Genomic DNA, 21,864 nt, shown 5'->3' with positions numbered 1-21,864 from the left:
GTTGGATATGCGTTCCGAGACGAATATAACAATTTCGTTTCCAAACGAGCGAAAATGACAAATCAAAATTTGACAAGTGTATTTTGCAATGATCCAGTTCGTAAATACTACAGTTTTAAATCATTATTGTAAAATATAAGCTTTCTATAGCAATAATAATTAATTTAAACGAAAATGGAGGATATGGCGAGGCTAGCTGTGATAGAACAAAGTGTTCGAGACGTAGATAAGTTTAATAAAATTCTGTATGAACTTCTGCAATATATTAGTCATGTTTTAGAAAATCCTCACGATAATGAACTGAGAACAATAAAGAGTGAGTTTCTAAAAGATGTGCTTAAGTGTGACGCTTTCAAAGAGTACTTGAAATATGTCGGATTTAGGCCGGTAAGTAGAAATATAAAATAAATAAGTGTTACACATCACTGAAGGGAAACCATTCAATATTCATCCATATTTGAACCACTTAGAAGCTGCTAATCTTATATTTTTAATTCGATTTGTGTACAGAAATTAATAACATGAATATATTCAAGTGCACGTCATCATATCCTATTGTTATCTAGATTTACTGATAAGATGAATGTCACCTAGAAATCACGGGCCTGATGCCGGTAATTTTGTAGTGGTAACGGAATTAAACGAATCCTGTATAGTTACTAGGGGTTAAATGTATTGCATACTAGCTTTTATCAGCTGCTTTACCTACAATTCCAAAACTTAAAACATAGTCTATGTGTTACTCCTGACAATAAATCTACTCCACAGGAGTAAATCAAAATTTCATCTCAATCCCATCAGCCGTTTTGACATGATTCACATTTATTATATTAGTAAAATTATGGCTGGTTCGGATTCCACATTCCACAATACTATACATGAGTGTTGCTAATAAGAAATTTTCTCAAACCAAATACACCAATAAGACTTTATTTGTTTATTTACTTAGTTAATCCAACAGTTATTTACACTTATATATTCTTGATGACATACTATGGTGAGTAATACTTACCTACTGTCTGACACAGAAAAATGGCTAGAATATTGGAAATGATTGTTGGAATATATTTAAAAAAAATATATCTAAAAGTGAAATGACAGTTGTTGCAGCTTGTAGGATGTAATTTTTTTTTAATAACCAATCTTACTGCATTTTAATGCTCTATTCCACCAATCAAGCATTTACATTTGTTATCCGTAACGGAAGTAGTTATGGAAAAAAATAGATAATATGTGTACTAAATATTAGATCAAGAAGGGGGTAAAATTCCAATTACTAAAGACCGAAACAAACAGTCAGACAGGGCAATCTAAATAAAACTATTTAAAAATATTTGTTCTTCTAGGAAGGAACAGAAGTGATTTACCCGAAGGAGCAGACCTTAAATAACTTGAGGATGGCACAGGCATCGATAGAGAGGAAGATATGTTTCTGCTACGGACCTGTGAACAGGCAGAAGAGAGTCAAGTTTAGTCAGAAGAAGAATGCTTTAAGGCCGGCTAAGATACTGGTAGAGTATGTCATTATTAAATGCATTTTTGTACTAATATCATGTTATTGTTCCTAAAGCAAATATAAACTACGCCCCTCTCTACTTTTCAACATGCAGCACTACAGACACATTGCCAATCGTCTACATTTTTGTTTAATGTAACACTTTCTGATCACATAGAAGCTATTGTTTGCTTTATATGAGTTTGCTTTACATCTAAAGTAATCGAAACAAGAGTGCGTTCAGTGCTCTGTTTGACCAGCTCGAATAAACCAACCAACAAGAGCGCCAAACACGGTCTCGCTTCGTTTACTTTAAACATAAAGCAAAGTCATACTAAGGGTACTGTTTTCCAACTGTACAAACTTTTAGCTGTGCATTAGTGAACATTTAAGTTATATAAACTTATTTATATCACCAATGAATGTTTCCCACCCTGTTTCCTGCTTTTCAATGAATGCAAAACTGTGGAAATTGGTTCCTGCGTTCTGTAGTTATAGCGTCAGGAAGGAAAACCCGACTTATTTTTATTTATATCACCTATTTGTATTGCAGACAACAAACAACAGTCTCCTATTAAAGATAGAGAGGTTGTTCAACGACGTCCTAGAGTATGAGGATGAGGATCTGCAGGAGTACGCGCGGGAACAGATACCCATTGTCACACTCCAGCTGTTGGCGCTGGAGCGGGTCCGAGAGAACCAGAAGTTGATTAAAACTGGTAAGGGTACTAGAGAATCATTAATTTTTATTTAAAAAATAGCTATAAATAAATGACCCAGTATTATGCCTATCATTTACCATTTTATTAATAATTCCTACCTCATAATTAAACGACTCACTCTCTTCTTGTTATATTATATTATTATTATATTATATGTGTTATAAAATCGTAAGTTTCTTGCCACTGAGCACCATTTAAAACTCTACATTACCGAAAATTTTAAAATTGTAAGTAAATAGTTTGTTTCACTGGAGACTCTTATCCGTAGCTATGGAGGGACTACCTAACTGATACCGGAATTCCGGCTCGAAGCAGGAGTAGGAACAGAGTGTTTCTAAATCAGTAAGAGTCTGACACTCTTGTCTCACCCAAGGCGTGAGAAGTCATTAATTCAGCCCCCTCTCCTCGCAAAAAATACGTGTTAGTAATTTAAATTAATTTAATAAGTTCTCTACTTTGAACTCTCCAGGTGAACACAAAGGGCCGGACCTGCCGTTCGACATAGCTCTGATAATGGAGCTGATGAGCTGGTTCAAGTACAAGTTCTTCAAGTGGGTGGACCAGCCGTCCTGCGAGGGGTGCGGGGGACACACGTCCTTCAGCAACATGCTTACCGTCACCACTGATAAGGAGACTTGTAGGATGGAGGTCAGTTACATACATGATATTTATTTAGTAAACTAACTACACAGGATACCGGTGGCTCGTCGTTCTACGTGGAGGACTAAGTGGGAGGCCTTTGTTCAGCAGTGGACGTCTCTCGGCTCATGATGATGATGGAACTAGCTACCCAGACTCTTAGTACGAGTTTGCTTTACGTTGAAAGTAATCGAAATGAGAGCGCGATCGGCTCTCTGATTGGCCGGCTTGAATAAACCAACCAATCAAAGCGTTGAACGCGCTCTCGTTTCGATTACTTTAAACGTAAAGCAAATTCATACTAAGGGTGCAGATAGGTCTAGTAAAAAGAGGTGGATTTTCCTAAACTGGAGTTTTTGTGGTATACGGCGGTAAAAGAGCACGGATCACTTGATCGGAAAGCCGCCCACGGACTTCCGAAACACCAGCGTTGCCGTTGCTTACATTGTCTTTATGTATTTATATCTGTTGTGGATCTAGGTTCTTCCATGTTTGAGTTTATCACATTCATACAGATTCTGCTATCTTCTTCTTATATATAAAAATGATTTTCTGTTTGTTAGTCTCGCTAAAACTAGAAAACGGCTGGGGTGATTTGGCTGATTTTGGTCTTGAACTATTTGTGGAAGTCTAGGGAAGATTTATAAGATGTGAGAAAACAATGTTGAGGCGGTACGAAGTTTGCCGGGTCAGCTAGTTTGTAATAAATATAAGGTTTATTATTTTTTATCACATTTTCCATTACCTTGTCCTCAGGTGTACAACTGCGGGTCGTGTCCAGTGGGCGCGAAGTTCGTGCGGTACAACGACCCGCGCACGCTGCTACACACGCGGCGCGGGCGCTGCGGCGAGTGGGCCAACTGCTTCGCGTTGTTAGCGCGGGCGCTCGGGTACGATACACGCCTCGTGTACGACACCACCGACCATGTCTGGTGCGAGGTGAGTTAAGCTTTATGTTGTGTGGGTTTAGAACTGTTTTTCAATGTGCATTAATTGGCGAATTTGGTTGTGTAATACCTAATCTTATTTTAATTAGCCTCCAATGAGAGAGGTGCACTTATTAGACCCTACTTTTTGGGTACCACTCCAGACACTGTGGTGCTGCTCCTAAGAATTTTCGGCCAAGGAACATTTGTTTTCCCCCGAAATAATCAAGTTAACCGAAAATAAATAAAGATACTTTGCCCGACTCGAGAATCCAACTCCAGATACATTGCGACGACTCAATAGTAAGTCCTGATCAACTGGCTGATGTGCAACGTGTAGTAGTTTCGATTCCCGCACGGAGCAACTCTTTGTGTGATCCACAAATTGTGGTTTCGGGTCTGGGTGTCATATGTATGTGAAATTTTATGTTTGTAAACGCACCCACGACACAGTAGACAATCCTAGTGTGGGGCAACGTTTTATTAAAAAACAAAACATACAATTATTTCTTATTTCCCCAGATATTCGACTTTGACTCGAACACATGGCTTCACGCGGACCCGTGCGAGGCCAAACTGAACGCGCCCCTCCTCTACTCGCACGGGTGGGGGAAGAAGCTGTGCTACGTCATAGCGGTGTCTAGGGACGATGTACAAGATGTCACCTGGAGATACACCAACGATCACAAAGCTGTGAGTTTCATGTTACATAATATTTTAATTACATATTTCACATCACACATCAAAAGTTACGTAATAAAACAATTTAACCTTGAAGCGTTGGGTTAAATATAAATTACCGTGCTCCTAGCATTATCATCACCAGCTAGAAGACATCCCAATCTTCCCAATCCCCGATTCCACAACAACCCTTAAATTCCTAACCCCTTAAAGGCCGGCAACGCACTTGTAACGCCTCTGGGTTTTAGAGTGTCCATGGGCGGCGGCGATGGCTTACCATCAGGTGATACGTCAGCTCGTTTACCGACGTGTTCCAAAAAAACTTCAATGCTGAACAAAGGCCTCCCCCTTAGTCATCCACATAAAACGACAAGTCGCCACCTGCATCCAATGGCTCTCCATGCGCGACTACAAATCTAAAAAAATATATCTACACTAAAGAAGGAAGAGCAATCGTATGAATAGAACAAAAAAATCATGCATATTCTTTGTCGCAGCAATACGACATGAGCGGCAGGGATACGGAATTATGTGTCACATATAGGCGGTTAATAGGTTAAACATAATTAATTTATTTAATTTAATATTGCCCGAATACTCAAACGCTACTTAATTTTAAGACGCTCTCAAATGTAGTTCTGTCACTATCAATTCTTCATGAAATGACAGAGATAGCACGATATTTAAGTCCAACTTAAAATTGAGTAGCGTTTGAGTAAACGGGCGTATATCTCACAAAAGTTAATTACAATACAAAAACAGCCAAAAATTAGATATAATATATTAAAACACAGTAACATCTGTCCCCAGGTGCTATCCCGCCGCAAGGAGTGTACGGAGGCGGAGTTGTTGTCGTGTATCCTGGCCCTGCGGGACCACAGGCAGCGACAGGTGTCGGAGCCGCGCAGACGGTACCTCGCCAAACGGACGCTGCAGGAACTCGTCACCCTTATGGTGGAGAAGTAAGTCTTAGTTAATAACTCCTGTAAGTGTTTGAAAGAAAATAAAATAGCATTTTGTTCAGTGAACTGAATTTTTATGGTATAAGTCGGTAAACGAGCTGACAGATCACCTGATGGTAAGCAATCGACGCCGCCATGGACACCCGAAACACCAGAGGCGTTACAAGTACATTACCGGCTTTTTGGCAGTTGGGAATTTAAGGGTTGTTGGGGAATCGGGGATTGGAAAGATTGGGGTAATTGGGCCTTCGGTAACCTCACTCACACAACGAAACACAACGCAAGTGTTATTTCACTTCGGTTTTCTGTGAGGCCATGGTATCACTCCGATCGAGCCGGCCCATTCAAGCTTAAGCATGGCTCTCCCACACTTAAAACCAAGCAAATTAAATAAAAAAAATCATAACACTGTTGTGTTATGATTTTTTTTGTTATCTTTAACCCACAGAAAACCAACAGACTACGAGTCCCACGGAAGAATATCAGGCTCGAAACAGTGGCGCAGTGACCGAGGGGAGCTCGGCTCGCAGTCGCAGGGACACAGCTTCGAGTTCACGGAGCCCGGCGCCGCCGCAGTGCACTACCACGCCGCTACCGACTGCTACCGGGTGCTACTGGATGGAGAGGAAATACAGAGCCTGCCTAGCTGGTCTGCTGGAGTCTACGAGTATAAGAATATCTTTAGGAAAGTTGAACATGATTGGAAGAAAGTTTATTTGGCTAGAGAAGGTTTGTGTTAAACCGTTTCATTGAACCTACTCAGTTGTTGTTGTAAATAGTAGTAATTACAATTTTACCCCCTTCTCGAAGACAGATAGATCTGATGTTCGGAAATTTTTGGACACACTCTTAATCTTAATGACCATATTTATTTTTTTAAGCGGGGAATAGGGAATAGGGCGGGGCGAAAGGGAGTGTCAGACTCTTACTGACTAAAAACCACCCCATTCCTACTCCTGCTTTTCGAGCCGAAGCCCTGGTAACCCGCTAGGCAGTCCGTAGCTCTGGAATCTTAATGACCATACAATATAATTTTACTCTTTCCACAACTTCCTCTATTAAGCATGTCAAAAGAAAAGGCTTGAGTGATAGAGTACTTTATTAAAAATCCATTTTACATAAACAAATATTTATTATCAATTGTTATTGTTTTTATTTGTAGTAACGTAAAAAAACTGTTCTTTTTTTCTTTATTATTTTTCTTTCTTGGTACCAGAGGGCGAGGCAGTAGGGCACGTGTCGTGGCGCGTGTCGGCGGGGGCGGGGCTGCAGCTGGGCGAGCTGCGCCTGCGCATGGCCACGCAACTCTACAGTAGCGGACAGCTCACGTGGACGCTGCAGTACGACGACTTGCCGCCTGTACCCGCTAGCTTCGACACTGAGGATATACGTTAGTATCTTGTTTTAACGTTATAAAACGTTTTTTAACATATTTTCTCTCGTTTCCACCAATCTTTTAAAATTTAAAGAACCTCTAAGTAACTGACATTTATCGATGGTTTGGCTTCCATCGATCTATACGTGACACCTAACAGTACAAGTAAGAGGTTAGTTTAGGTGCTACGTTACTTTAAGTTGAGAAATATAGGTAAGGTTGATGTAAACGGTTATTAATAGATATTAAATTTAAACGAATGTAGTTTAGTTTTATTATCATATTCCCCTTAAGTAACTTTAAGTTGAGAAATATTAAAGGGTGGTTGGTGAATAAGGTTATTCGACATTTAATTCAAACGAATAGAGTATAGTTTTATAATAGTCCAGTTGGTATAGTGCCATAGTATACCGGGTATCAATACAGACTTCATGTTACTATTAAAATATTTTCGGAAACCAAAATTCCATGCTCGACTACTTTCGAGCCACACCGAGACCTTTAATCTACGCACTCGATGAGAATGCGTTACGTTAATATTTTTCTGTACACTAATCCATCAGCATAATAACTAATTATTAGTATTTCAGTACATGGTACTTGTAGCGAAAAAAAATTTTTTTTGTGTTTTTCATACTTGTCTTATAATTATATGCAAATTAATTTGTTAACAGAGCGAGGCGTCACACTGGACCGGTCGTGTCGGTCGTTAATACTTCGCGTGGAACTATCAGGCGGCGAGGGCGACGTCGCCTGGCAACACGCGCAACTCTGCAGGCAGCCGCTAGATGGCGCCCCGCCCGCACTGCAACTCAGCGCTGTAGTCAAACGAACCTAGCAATATTAGTCTTAAATATAATGCTTTGCAAATATCAACCTTATTGCTTGAACTGAAGCATCACTTTGTCATCACAATTTGAACCTTATTGCCTTAAGAAGTGAGGGATTTTCGTCTGACGGAATTGACTGCATTATAGCGTAACGGCCAAAATATTATTATCATCCAAAATGTCTGAATTGATCTAAGTTTAGGCCCTGACCGCACTACAGCGGAACCGCGGCGGTTTTTAAACGCATAATTTTGTGAAAGCGACCGCAATGCGGTTTTGTCCCAGAATGTAATATAATGTTGAATGAATTTAATACATTTTCTTAGGGAACTTACTATCAGTTCCCTAAAAAAATATATGTAAACGCCGTAGTTCAGCCCTAGTGCAGGAATTTACAACTACCACTAATGGCAGACTGCCTCGTTGGCCGAGTGGTTGCAAGTGCGACTGCCGGGCAAGGGGTCTCGGGTTCGATTCCCGGGTCGGGCGAAGTATTGGGCTTTTTTCGGTTTTTCGAAAATTTCTCAGTGGTAGCACGGAGTCTGGAAATGTGCCCGGTATATGGCAATAGGCTCACCCCCTATTACATGGGACTTACAACATAAATTGTGAAAAAGTGGGTGTACACAGTGGCATTACGTGCCATAATGTGCACCTCTGCCTACCCCTTCGGGGATTAAAGGCGTGACGATATGTATGTATGTATGTACTAATGTCAGAATTATTTAAAATCTTTTAATTAATAACCTATTATTTGCCTGCTTTGCAAAAAAGAACTCTGTGATGCAGTTGATTCAAGTTCTATAATCGTTATCTATACTAATATTATAAAGCTGAAGAGTTTGTTTGATTGTTTGTTTGTTTGTTTGTTTGTTTGAACGCGCTAATCTCCGGAACTACTGGTCCGATTTGAATAATTCTTTTTGTGTTGGATAGTCCATTTATCGAGGAAGGTTATAGGCTATAAAACATCACGCTATAACTATAAGGAGCGAAGAAATAAAGGAAAATGTGGACAAAACGGGGGAAATTATTAATTCTTGAGGGCTTCCGTTGCGTGCGCTGCGAAAATGGTTCAAGATACGAAAATTATATGTATGAAAGAATTATTCCTCTTAAAATGATCTAAAAAAGTCCGCGACAGTATATGTCTATCTTTTAGGATTAACTTACTAGAATCGTTTTTATGGTAATCAAACTGGGTCGAAATTAATGCATTATTTGTTAAGAGTTGTATTAACGAAAAAATATTAATCTTTATCGAAATAAATGTGTTGTTCATTAAGAGTATTTAATTGTGAACAAAATTGTCTTTGACATCACTAAACTTCAATAAACATCTTAGAAGATATTACAATTTTAAAATAACTCCGATATAAAATTCACCCGCGCCGCATGATGTGCGAAACACGACGCTGTTAGGAGGAGAGGCATTGTTTGCGAACGACGCGGAGCCTGGTATTACTATACTCAAAAAAATTATAGTCTTACTAACGAAGTAAATCATTTTTTAATCATTGACCACAGAACGCGACGCACGGTACGCACGGGTCTGGTTTTGATCGGGCGACGAGCTACTCTTACTCGCCGTCCGCAGACCCGCGCTTACGGTGGCCGGGGATCGTCACGCGATCCTCGACGCCCGGAATGTCTTCTGCGGCGGCTGGGGCGTGAAAAGGATCGTTCCCTCACGCGCTTCGCCTCCTCCTTAGCTAGGATGACTGCTTCGCAGAAGGGGAGACGGCGTCCCTTTCCCCCTCGCTCCTTGGCCTGAACTAGAGCCGGACGTGAGAGGTCGCCATTCACATCCCTAAGGACATGGCGATGCTCAGCACATGCAAGAAGATATGGTGGAGCATACACCGCCACTGTATGCTCCACCATACCTTCCGGGCGGTCCTCGCAATGACGACACCCAGACGAAACGCCCGGGTGTTTCCTCCCGCCGAATTCGAAACAGGTACCAACCGAAAAACTTCCGTGTTCGGTAAGTAGTCAGGCGGTAGGTGAGGATGCCGTGACGCCTCTCAAGCCACTCTTCAAAGGGGGCTTCCGTTTCCGGAAAACGGTGGAAACACATATAGTATAGAAATGAGTGTGGATTGTTCCTTATAATCATAATCCAGTGCTATCACGAATTTTCAATGCACAAATTAACCGTGGGTAACAGATATAATTTATGAAGCTGAGAAAGTTGTTTGCAAAAATAAATATAATGCCTAAAATAACTATTCCACGCGGACGAAGTCGCGGGCACAGCTAGTTTAATAGATTTTTGTCTAATGTGGACGAAAGTCCCTCGTTTTTACTAGTCTTTATTGTGAATGTTCGTCTTTCAGAACCCCCAGTATAACTTTGCGTTACGTTTAAAGTAATCGAAACGAGACCGCGTGCGGCGCTCTGATTGGTTGGTTTATTCGAGCCGGCCAATCAGAGCGCCGAACGCGGTCTCGTTTCGATTACTTTAAACTGGCACGGTATCATAGTATCGGACAAACTGTAGTAACACCACTTTATGTAATAGAACAAACTTTTGTTTTGGCTTTTAGTTTTTTTTTATATAATAACTGTGAATGTATTCTACTAGTCCTTGTTTATATAAAAGACAATATCTCAACAATATTGACCATGCTACATACTGCTTATTCTGTCATTCCATTCCTTATAAATAATAGAGGACATTTAATGTAATAATTATGTGATTATAATTATATGAATTATATTTTGAAGCCATGAAAGTGTTATAGTACTTTTTCATGTAAGTTTTATTTCCTTTTGTTGTTGAATAAAAATTTTTGACTATATAAACTAGTTTTATTTTTTAAATAAGTGATGGTTGTCCTATTTAGGGTTAATTTATATCCGCAGCATAACACACACATTACTTCTAAGATTTTAAAAAGGCGCGTGCATTCGTCGGAATTCGCGCGTCTGCGCGCGAACAACGCGTCTGATACTCCTTCCCGCCTCTCTCAAGACGGGAGAAGTAATTGGATGATTTTCCCCTCTAAAAAAAAAAAAACAAAAAATATCGGAATTTTCACATCGCTCCGTAGAGTTGTTCAAAGTCACATTGGTACTTTGCCATTGGTAGGTTTCCACCCCGCACCTTGAGAAGCGAGTGGGCCACCACGATCTTTATTTTACTTTGTTGTGTGCAAGACAGCAATAAAACGAAAATAATACGATTAAAAATACAGACTTTATTTCAAAAATAGTTATATTATAAAAAAAAAATACAATTATCACATTGGAAAATAATATCAGTCAATTTATTAACAAAACCAGTCTTAATGTCACAGAGAAAGAAGTTTTATATTAACATTGTAATAAAGGTACAATTCTTTTAAAGCGTGAGCTGACTGAAAATAATAGGGGAAGGGCCCCAAATATCGTAATCGTATCTCCTAATGTCCGTATAACAATCGCTAATCAATTTTAAGAGGCTCTCAAAACTAGTTCTGTCCCTATCAATTCTTTATAAAATGACAGAGATAGCACGATATTTAAGTGAATCTTAAAATTGAGTAGCATTTCAGTATTCGGGCGTAAGACTCCTAATACAAGTAGCGTCATCTATTGAGAGACCGATTAATACTAGGAACGCACCTAGATGGAAGCACTGAGCTACATTTAGCAGGCTATCTGTCAAAATAATGTCAAAATGACGACGCAAGTGCTATGCGCAGTACGTTAAATTTTGCCTCCAAGAAAATAAAAATAGTGGTTTTTTGAGGCAAAATTCTCGATAAGTAAGTCCTTTATGACGTTATAGCTTCATTGTAATTTATGTTTTGCTAAATAATTTGTTTAAATAAAGCAAACTTTATACGAAAACTGCAGCAAAGTTTTTGATTACATAAGTATTATTATTTGTTTATTTACATGGAAAAGTTCTAATATCGGATATATGGTGGTGCACAATATCGGATATCCGATTTAAGACGTCATAATAGGTAAAAATATTTTTAGAAGCTAATATTATTTTGTATTTATTTGTTTTAGTTTAAAACAGCTTTAAGAAACGAAATACGTGGCACCCGCAGACTATGAAAGAAGCATAATTTTGCTACGAAAAATACGGAAATGGAATAGGTACTTTAAAGCTTGCATATCTTGATTTGTGTTTTATTTATTTTGTTTATTAATAGTTCCTTAAGCATAAAAACTAAGCTTTGTTTTTTTTTGTTATAAGACATCAATAAATACGCATTGTTTAACTACGACTAGGCTTAGTAATTATTTTACCTTATTTTAAAAAAAATACCTCACTCGGGTCCCTTACTCCCAAGTCAGTGAAAATAGTACAAAAAGGTAGACATAGTACAAATCTACAATAAAATGCCCCAATGGAAAACAAAGTAAAACTTTTGATATTTCTTTGGTAAGGAAAGAGAGAGTATCCAGAAATAAGTCAAAAAATAAATTTTAATAAAGTTAAAGCTGCCATTAGCCAGGGCCGTATTAGCTGATGTGCCGAGGGCGCCAGTTTTCGGTGGGGCGCCGCGAGGCATGGGTGCTACAAAATAAATAAATAATGGCGGACGCCTATGAGGTGTTTGCCTAGGGCGCTCTCTAGTTTTAATTCGCCTCTGCCATTACCCTGAAGGTGCAGACTGCTGATAAACCTAAGCATTCACTTGTAATGAGCATCCTTGCGAATGTTATTACACTTAAGCGAGTGTTCAGGGCCCTTAGTCTGTTATTACAATAATTACAACAGTAATTTCACAACAGGAAATTTGCTAAAATCAAAAGAACAAGATTTGTGGATTTGAAAATCATAATAGCCAACTAGGGTCCCTGGCGAGCATTCAGTCGAGCGTTCTAGCGAGCATTATAACGATTGACAGAAAAATTCATTCGCTAGAATGCTTGTGAAAATGTTCATAGCAATGTTTGGTTATATGTTTCAAGCTCGTTGTTCAGTTCGACAAATTTCTAAAATGGCGAATGGTCCATGTTCTGTTCCAACCAAGAGAATGCTCAGGTCTATCAGCATCTTAAAATTATTTAATTTTTTATCTACAAATGCATATTATATTGTGTTTTATGTATGCAGTCTTGTAACTTCACACGCCGAATTTATAAGTAGTAGTGTAGCCATGAAACTGCGTTTCTCACTATGGCAATAATAAATTTAAGCCTTCACAACTTGTCCACCGTAGCTACCTAATCTTTATTGATTTGTTAAAACGGACTATGATACAATTTGATAACACAATATCGTGTTTGTGCCGTCTAGGGCATACGACCTGTATATTTTTACATTAACTTATTTTAATTGTTACTCTTTCGCTGTACCTACGTTGTTTGTAGTTCTTGTCCGGCTTGGTAGCAGCGCGGGTTCACTCGGGCTGCTGGAGATAGTCCCGCATGTCGGCGACACGGACGATGCTGGACTGTACGCAATCCAGCACTGCCAGCATCAGCTGCGTCATCTTGTTCTTGGCCGCGAACTCGATCATTTCGACGGTGTTCTGCGGGGTTAAGTTTGAAACTAGCTTGTCCACGCACCGTTTCTCCAGTTCTGGCATCATGTAGCAAGCTGAGAGCAGCAACAGCTCCTCCACCCCTGTATCGGGCAGCGTGCGCAGGTATAAATAGTTTTTGAGGTCCTGCAGAGTGGCGCGCGTGGTGCTGGACATGTCGGCGCAGCCCTCCGCGGTCTCGCGCCAGACGCCGCCCAGCATGCGGCGCAGCACGGGGCTGGCGGCCGCCAGCACGGCGCGGTGCACGTGTACCGACCCGTCCATTCCGCGCATCTCAAAGTCTGTCAACTCCTCGTCGTCGTACAAGCATGCGAACGAATTAACGCGCGGCACTACCTCCAGCAGTACAGTTATGTCGAACGCAAGCTGCTGGCGCCTGCTTTCGTTGATCAAATGCCACGTACCGTCGTCACTGGTGAACCGTTGGTCCTCCACGTTTAGTTCTGGGGAGGTGAGCTTCATCACGTAGTTGAGTTCGTCATTCTGTCGTCGCTTGACAAACTTCACGAACACTAAGTTATTGTACACTGTCATGCGGCTGTGCTCGTCGGAGGTAATGGCTGTGACCACCTTTATCTGGAAACTGACCACGCCGCCAATCACTTGCTCGCGGCATAGTTTGGTAACATACGGGATATGGTGGTTTGTGACAGACACCTTCGCCGTCAGCTTGTTGCCGTTTATTACTACATCAGTGATGTCTATTCTGAAAAGACAAGAAAAAAGAACAGTTTAGTAACTAGTTATCCATCTATTAGCACGGTATTCCGCTAGAGTGAATAAATAGTGAACGATCATTGAAGTGCATAGTGTAAACTAATCGTACAGAATGCTTTTGCACCTGTCTTGTCTATTACAAAAATAACAAATCAATACCTAAATGTAACCACACCCAGCCAGTTTAGTTTTCCTCCTGGTAACATAAAAACAACAACGGCTTCGCGCCGCTCGTCTCACTCGTTAAAGATTACAATTATACTCTAACCTATTCAAGTCAAAGGGTGGGCAAAGTGACGATTTTGAGAATTTAACATTTAGACCCTAAAGCGGTGCGTCAACTTTTAGTTAAAGACATTACCGCCCTTAAGATAACCCACTGACCGAGAGAGCAGTTGTTAAAATGTTTATCTGCTATTTATAAAACCAAAAGTGATGCGATGGGACGGATTTTGATGTCAGTTTAGTAGTGTGATTTTTCTATATCAACTTTACTTATGTTAGTGAGGTCCGAGGCAAACTTATTGTGCCATACTAAACAGGTATTGTAGGTAATAGGTATAACCTTTAAGTATATGGAAGAATTGCATCGTTTAGTCGGTTCTAAAATTATTAGACTATTTTCTTAGAACAGGAAATGTCTAGAAATATTTAAACTGCATATTGCATATGCATATTTGATTTTTAATTGCATCATCGTTCAGAAAAACCACCAGATATTATTCCATACAACAAACGTTACCGACTGCCTCGTTAGCAGAGTGATTGCTTGCATACCTACGTTGAAAGTCATGTCGTAGGTCAACAAAAATATTGTAACTATAAGACTATATAAGAAGATAGGTGCTGATGATGACCACCAGAGTGGTTATGTGAGGAGAGGATCCTATATCTATACATATAGGTAACTGAGTAATAATTTTCGAATATTATTTAGAAGCTTAGGTAATTTACAAGATATAGAGATGAAAGTAGGCTACATGTACGGCGTAGTAGGCCATTAGACCACAACAGATGGGGCCCAGTAGGGCTGATGCCTGATCCGGAGCTGCGGACTATCTAACGGGTTTACCGGGGCTCTGGCTCGAAAAGCAGGAATAGGAACGGGGTGGTTTTTAGTTAGTAAGAGACTCACATACCATGCCTCGCAAAGGCGGCAGAAAAAAAAAAATGAAGACCCTTTCCCAAAAGAATCGTTCTTGGACTCCTCGCAATAACACGTGCGGTGTTGTAGTATATTTATAACATTTATCTAGTATTGTTAACATTCGACCTTCAATTCATACAACAAGTTGCTCAGATAACTATTGAACTTAGATACTTATGTACTTATGTGCCATAGTTTGCCAGGGCCGGATTAACTAATAGGCAGAGTAGGCCTACTACACGAGCGTACCCATTATCCCCAGACTAGGGACCCCATTTATATGTATGCATTAAAAAATGGTATAAAATGCACAACGACGTTTTATTGAAACTGAAGTTGTACTTGTTCATATTTTTTGAAAGTAGGTATTATATGTATTTTTCTGTTTCGTTCATTTTATTTCATCGCATTTAATTTTGTCATATTATATTTTAAAATAGCCGAGTCACGTTTCATTTCTGCTATCGTTCTATGAAATTTATTTAACATAAGATTAAGAAAAACTACTCCAGTGAGTAAAAACCAAAAACATTTAAATATGACATTAGGGATGTAGGGAAAATGAAATGGGCCCAAGAAAATGGGCCCCGAGAAATGCCTTGACACGGCTAATCCGGCTCTGTGTATTGTGCACGTTTTTAATACTCTAAAAAAAACAATCGTCTGATAGACTATTGTTGTTATATATTATATTTTTTTATTAACACGTGTATGAGTAATAGTTAATTATGTACACAGTATCAACACGATTTATTTTCAGATGGAACACATACTAAGTTTATAATGTACCTATTTAATTTGTGGATGACATAAAAAAATGTATAGACCAAGAATCCAATCACTTTTACGTTAACCTACCAGTTTTTAGGTACCTACTGAGTATTTTCAAAAGCCTTGATTTCAGGTTCAATTCCCGGATCGAGCAAAGTATTTTTACGGCACATAGGTAATAGTCGCAATTTTATGTCAAGTTAAATGGAAAAATCAAGTATCATAAAAGTTAGTGTACATTGCAAATAAACTCAACCAACTCTGTCTACAATCGGGGATTAATAGGTGTGATGTTAGGTTACTATAAAAACGATTTTAGAGGCCAAACGTGGCCAAACGGCTAAAAACTAGTTGAGTACTTACTTACTACACATTGGCAAGGAAATTAAAAAAATACAAAGCCACCAAGTACTTGTGTATGTATGTGAGTAAGTAGAACAAAAATATCAATAAGTAATTCCCCTTTTCTCCAAGTCAAATTTGTTTCGTACTTGGTACATTGCGATACGGAAAATTACGTATTTACTTATATTTTATACAGTGCTAAGAACTTTATTAGTTTTTTTTTCAACGTCACGCCTTTTATCCCCGTCTGGGTAGGCAGAGGTGCACATTATGGCATGTAATGCCACTGTACAATGTCCACTTTTCACAATTTATGTTGTAAGTCCCATGTAATAAGTTGTGAGCCTGTTGCCATATACCGAGCACATTTCCAGACTCCGTTCCATCTTTATTAGTATCGGCTAAAAAATAAGTTAGCAACGCCACAACGCCAGGGTCTAGATGTACCTATGTAAGGTGCTTCGCGTTTCGCGTGCGCCTCAAAGAGCCAGACCACCACAGATGGGGCCCAGTAGGGCTGATGCTCGATCCGGAGCTGCGGACTACGTAACAGGTTACCGGGGCTCCGGCTCAAAGCAGGAGAAGGAACGGGGTAGTTTTTAGTCAGTAAGAGTCTGACACTCCCACTCGCCTCACCCAAGGCGGGAGAAGTCATTGAAAGATATTTCATCCTCAAAAAAGAAAAAAAGTAGCGTCTGAAGGTTTATGTAATACTTGTAATAGTCTGACCTTCTATTAGGTACATGGATCAATGGATGATGGAACTCACAACTAAAGTTAAGGAAAATAAGAAACTTTGGTTACTTATTATTCTGTGACTTTGGTTCGTAGCAATTTTATCTTAGCTTATTTTAATTAAAATATCCTAAGTCACTTGGTCTAATCTACTCGAGCGAGTATAATAAAACAATGTAAAACAACACATTGATTGATGTTTTTTAGGGTTCCGTAGCCAAATGGCAAGAAACGGAACCCTTATAGATTCGTCATGTCTGTCTGTCTGTCTGTCTGTCCGTCCGTATGTCACAGCCATTTATTTCCGAAACTGTTGGACCTACATAGTTGAAACTTTGATGGTTGATGTATTTCGCTAACCGCTATTCGAATTTTGAATAAAAATTAATAAATTTAAAAATTAAAGGGGGGCACTCCATACATGGAACTGATTCAAAAAAATTTTTTTTTTCAGCTAACATATCCATGATGGGTGTCTATGGATAGGTCTTTAAAAAAAACATTAAGGTTTCTAAAACCATTTTTCGTCAAAATTAACCGTTTGAAAGTTAGACGCTTCCAAAGTAGAAAAATGAGTGTCCTCCCCCTCTAACTTTTAAAATAAGAGAGTGAGAAAACTAAAAAAAATATATGCTGTAGATTTCAATAGAAACTAACAACGAAAATTGGTTTGAACCAGATATCATTATTAGTTTTTAAGTAATAAAAAATTTTCAATAACCGCAAATATATTCATACAAACACTATGCAAAACCAAGTTATTTTATAACTTTTATATTATGTGACATAGATCCTAAGGGTTAAGAAAATGTAACATTAGTACCTATCTGTAAAATAATTATAAAGAGAAAAAGTTTAACAGTAGGTACGTTAATTCACCGATACATCTTACAGAGAAAAGATAGACGATAAAACAAATAAGTCGATATTTTGTGAAGAGTTACAAAATGTAGATATTCTTTCAACAACCGGGACCTACGAGACCTTTAAAATTAATACAATTCCAAACTGCGGGGTCAAAGGGATACAAGTATAAATATGTACTACTTAAAGAGCATACAATAGACAAAATGTGGCAATAGACAAAAAACTTCTAGTTACATTCAAGTATATACAGTATTGATTTTATGTTTAAAATATTTCAACAATTTCTACAAAGTACCTTTTCTCTCGACCTACCTGCAATATGTTTTATTTTTTTAATTTTCATTTAGATAAAGCAGGTAATCAAACACCTTCGTTTGCAACAATATTTGAATTGAATTATTATGTTTAATGACAATATTTAGAAAGAAAAAATGAAAAACAGTTTATTTGCCTTTGTTTATTTCATACACATAAACAATTGTGTACAGTCTCCTTTACTGATAAACATAATCAAAGCGGTTACTACGTACCTTTATTAATTCCTAGCTTCTACCAGCGGGTTCGCCCGTGTTCCGTCTAATAAAAAGTATATACCTACTACCTATGAATTATTCCAGACCATTATCTACCCCTGTTCCAAATTTCATTCCGAACCCGTAACCTTTTAACCGCCCAGTTAAATATCATTTACCGTGCCCCTAACAGTCCCTGTCGTAGCAATACGGCATGAGCAGTAGGGCCACGGAATTCCAAGCAGCGGACTACCTAGCGGGTTTACCGGGGTTCGAAAAGCAGGAGTAGGAACGGGGTGGTTTTTAGTCAGTAAGAGTCTGATACTCCCATCTCGCTTCGCCCAAGGCGCGAGAAGTCATTGGATGATTTTCTCCCCTCAAAAGGCCCACGGAAATATATATCGCATATATCGCACCCTTAGAATGAAAGTGACCGAATCCAAAAACTGCAAGTTGTGGGAAATGAGCCAGAAAATCTCAGAAAATTATAGTATTGAATACATTTTAGTATATCTCTTCCTTATTCCATGGCATACATGATTTTTACTAGATTTATGGATTAGTTCTTTAGTTGTAGAGTATATTTTATTTCGCCAGTTTATGATAAAATGGAATGTTACATAAATTTTGAGTTAAGTCACTTTCATTAAGGGTGCGATAGTGCAAAGGGTGACTTCGCACTATCGCACCGGCGATTCAATGGTTTAAACCGTACACACACATAAACACATAAAACTCACAAAATTTCTCATTTATATAATATTAGGAAGATATCAAATGGATCAAAAATGTTTTCTTACCGATCATATAACTGACGGACAATGAAGTCTGTGATTTTATCCTTTAATGAAAACGTCATAGCTAAATTGGACGTGGCGCGTCTTAAAAAACAACCGATCAATGTTGGCGGTAAGGTTGGAGGCAAGTTGTAACGTCAGAACATCACAGTTTCCGAGTTATATTAAAGAAGGTAGATGTATCAACTCAGTAGTGTACGATCTGTCAAGCCGACAACATGGGCAAGCTAATCTTTATATTGGGTACGTACTATTTTAATTATACCCGGCTATATTAAGAATTTAATATTCCTACCCGATTTTAAAGTTATTTTTTGTTTTTAATTAGGTAACTACCCGAAGTTTTTTTTTATTTTTGACAATTACCCGATTTTACCAAAGTGAATTTGTAAATATTATTTTTTTTATTGAAGGTAAATGTAGATACGATTATTATATCGCAATTATTATAATTTATTGATGTCGAATATTTTACATAAAACAATATTATTAAATCGGCGAAGTATTAATAGATCGCACTATACATATACATAATATATATACTACTTAGGTACCTATAAAACACAGATTCTGTGTTTATTTTTTACTAACAATTTATTTGAAAACAAGTTTTTGTGTCTACATCTATACAATTAACGTTTAATGTTGTATTGGCTTTATTAATTTGTTTTATATACCTACACAATCGGCAAAGGGAATCCTGTTTTAATAAAATAAATTTAACGAATTAATGTTTGTAATTTTATAAAAATAGAAACAGAACAAAGAAGAAGTCTATAAAAAGTAATGAGATAAATTTAGATATTTAGCGCCATAAAAACACTTTTAAACATGTAAAATTGGTCACTAAGAAGTGGATCTTATGTTTTAATTTATAAAACTTACGAAGACAAATTATAAGACGACAATGCCAGGGGTACACACAAAAGTTTAATCATGTTTAACGGTATAACCTGGGTGTCTTTAAAGCCTGAGTGAATAGGTTGCTTATAGGGAGATGTGCTCCATCGTAGGCCGCATCATCCCTTTTCTCAAGGCGAGATAGTGGCCAAAGTCGACAATATATAAAATAAAAAAATTAAGAGATAACCGATAACTATGAACAATATTAACCTCTCGTATATAAAAAATATGCAGTATATAAGACAATAATAGAATGATAGATAGATGTGGATCCGCGATAACATGAAGATTTAATTGGAAAATTAGTTTAAAAACGTAATATATTATACACCTACTCGCTTGAGGCGTCATCAGCATTGTCGGGCACCATTTTTAAGTTTAATTTTCAGCTAAAAACCAACTTAAACCAAACTTTTGACCGTCACACTCACTATAACGCACAAACACAAACTAGAATTCACCCTACCGGCAATCTCAACTGACCGACAAAACTTTTACATAAATAATGTCACAAAAAACAATTGTTTATATACTTTCTTTGATAGTTATGTACCTTGAATCTTTCAATCGGGATGCTGTGAACTTGTGATGTCTGGGTAACAATTTCCATCTCGATAAAATTCGCCGTTTTGCGCCGTGAACAAACATTTTTATGACGTGGGTAAAGAGCTATATTATGTATACTGTGCACTCAGTAACCCTCCGAAGAATATATACCTAGGTAACGTGAAATGACGATGATTAACACTCACCTAAAAAAAGCTTCGAAATCGGGGAAATTAAGCGGATTGATTACTTCCATTTTTATGTTTATTATATAGGAATAAACACGAATTATTTATTCTAAGTTGTAATTACACAATGTTCTTAGAGACGTTGGGTTAGAAAATAATGACAGAACATATATGTATATGTAGATATATTATATAACTTTTACCCACATCAACCACAAATAAAATAACTTAACTTTTACCCACTTTAACCTAATATAAAATGTAACTGACTACATATCCGAACAATCGTAGTATATATACATATATGCTCCAAATTATATAGATAACATCACGCCTTTTAATGGTGCATTTCCACCAGAGATCTGCTATGCTATGTTGCTGTGGATGCGTTTGGCTTCCACCAATCGTATTCATTGGTACACATAGCTTAGTATTGGTGGAAAGGGACTCTGTCTGTAACTGTAACTTCCCTACAGTCGACCGCTTCCACTGACATAGTTTATTGTCAGTGGAAACGGTCACAAAGTTTCACAGCTTAGTTATTACATCTTCGGTAGCACATCTCTGGTGGAAAAGCACCCTAATCTATGTACCAGTTGTGCACAAATTAGTAAACATAATCGAATACAACCCTCACTTTTTGCCCATTTGCATTCAGTTTTATTGCAACACCGATCACAGATCCATGTATCACAGAATCAGCCTATTGGCAAATTGTAGACATCCAGACGACACATCACCTTATCAAAATATTCACAATAAAAAACTATCAATAATGCATTGACGGGAATGTTATAATAAACTACGTATTACAAAATAATACACAGCAACATATCGATAAATGAATACATACTCAGCTGTATGCTTGCGTCCCATCCCCATCAATAGCCTTTGATCTCGATAGTCCGTCAGCGATATGATTGGCGGTTGCACCTCATAAGCATTTCTATGAAAATCCATTATTGTTGCTATCCAAACTTCTGTTTTATAATATATTTCGAAGTATAAACACACAAACGCGACGATGCTAAGCAAGAATTATTATCAAACTACAGTTTGCGAGCCCCGATAACTACCCATTGCTTATTTTGCAAACTGATACTAGTTATCTCAATGTGTAAGCGAGCGATAGCCCACACCTACGTTGCTAGGCTATTACTGCAGATACTAAATATATTAAACTATAGCTACTTCCGCGCGGTTTCACCCGCTCT

General features: G+C 38.2%; 3 protein-coding genes across 20 annotated transcripts in view; 2 read left to right on the top strand and 1 right to left on the bottom strand.

Moving 5' to 3' along the window:
- Positions 1-54: 54 nt before the first annotated feature.
- LOC118266530 (peptide-N(4)-(N-acetyl-beta-glucosaminyl)asparagine amidase) lies at positions 55-8,920 on the top strand. The gene is made up of 10 exons (XM_035580007.2): positions 55-387; positions 1,347-1,511; positions 2,049-2,214; positions 2,687-2,865; positions 3,613-3,795; positions 4,305-4,475; positions 5,274-5,425; positions 5,874-6,154; positions 6,642-6,815; positions 7,475-8,920. The coding sequence occupies exons 1-10, from the start codon at positions 175-177 to the stop codon at positions 7,636-7,638; spliced, it is 1,848 nt and encodes a 615-aa protein (XP_035435900.2). The 5' UTR covers positions 55-174; the 3' UTR covers positions 7,639-8,920.
- A 3,936-nt stretch (positions 8,921-12,856) lies between these two features.
- LOC118265783 (uncharacterized) lies at positions 12,857-21,707 on the bottom strand. 5 transcript variants are annotated; one of them, XM_035578967.2, is made up of 2 exons: positions 21,504-21,707; positions 12,857-13,828 (listed from the first exon to the last, which is right to left on the bottom strand). In XM_035578967.2, exons 1-2 carry the CDS (start codon positions 21,608-21,610, stop codon positions 12,979-12,981), a joined length of 957 nt encoding a protein of 318 aa, XP_035434860.1. In that variant the 5' UTR covers positions 21,611-21,707; the 3' UTR covers positions 12,857-12,978. The 5 variants fall into 5 exon arrangements, with proteins under 5 accessions (XP_035434860.1, XP_035434863.1, XP_035434861.1 ...); XM_035578970.2 differs by lacking the exon at positions 21,504-21,707 and adding an exon at positions 20,669-20,830; XM_035578968.2 differs by lacking the exon at positions 21,504-21,707 and adding an exon at positions 20,470-20,632.
- Positions 19,114-21,864, top strand: part of LOC118265780 (antichymotrypsin-1) — a 25,403-nt gene continuing 22,652 nt past the window's right edge. For all 14 annotated transcript variants that reach the window (XR_007705499.1, XR_007705498.1, XR_007705500.1 and 11 more), the window contains exon 1: positions 19,114-19,256. Coding sequence is in view for 10 of the 14 variants with exons in the window: in XM_035578953.2 (XP_035434846.2) it covers positions 19,232-19,256 (25 nt within the window). In the remaining 4 variants the exon portion in view is untranslated. The remainder of the gene's footprint in view (positions 19,257-21,864) is intronic.

The sequence above is a fragment of the Spodoptera frugiperda genome, chromosome 7 (assembly GCF_023101765.2).
Source record: "Spodoptera frugiperda isolate SF20-4 chromosome 7, AGI-APGP_CSIRO_Sfru_2.0, whole genome shotgun sequence".
NCBI lineage: Eukaryota > Metazoa > Arthropoda > Insecta > Lepidoptera > Noctuidae > Spodoptera > Spodoptera frugiperda.
The sequence above is the reverse complement of the archived record's forward strand: the minus strand, read 5'-3'. Positions and strand labels throughout refer to the sequence as shown.

Excerpts from the sequence above, each read along its gene's own strand:
- LOC118266530 (XM_035580007.2), top strand. The coding sequence starts at position 175 with ATGGAGGATATGGCGAGGCTAGCTGTGATAGAACAAAGTGTTCGAGAC. Across the intron at positions 2,866-3,612 it reads AGGAGACTTGTAGGATGGAG|GTGTACAACTGCGGGTCGTG; the intron begins GTCAGTTACATA and ends CCTTGTCCTCAG. Across the intron at positions 4,476-5,273 it reads ACACCAACGATCACAAAGCT|GTGCTATCCCGCCGCAAGGA; the intron begins GTGAGTTTCATG and ends ATCTGTCCCCAG.
- LOC118265783 (XM_035578967.2), bottom strand. The coding sequence starts at position 21,610 with ATGGATTTTCATAGAAATGCTTATGAGGTGCAACCGCCAATCATATCG. Across the intron at positions 13,829-21,503 it reads GGACGCAAGCATACAGCTGA|AATAGACATCACTGATGTAG; the intron begins GTATGTATTCAT and ends TTGTCTTTTCAG.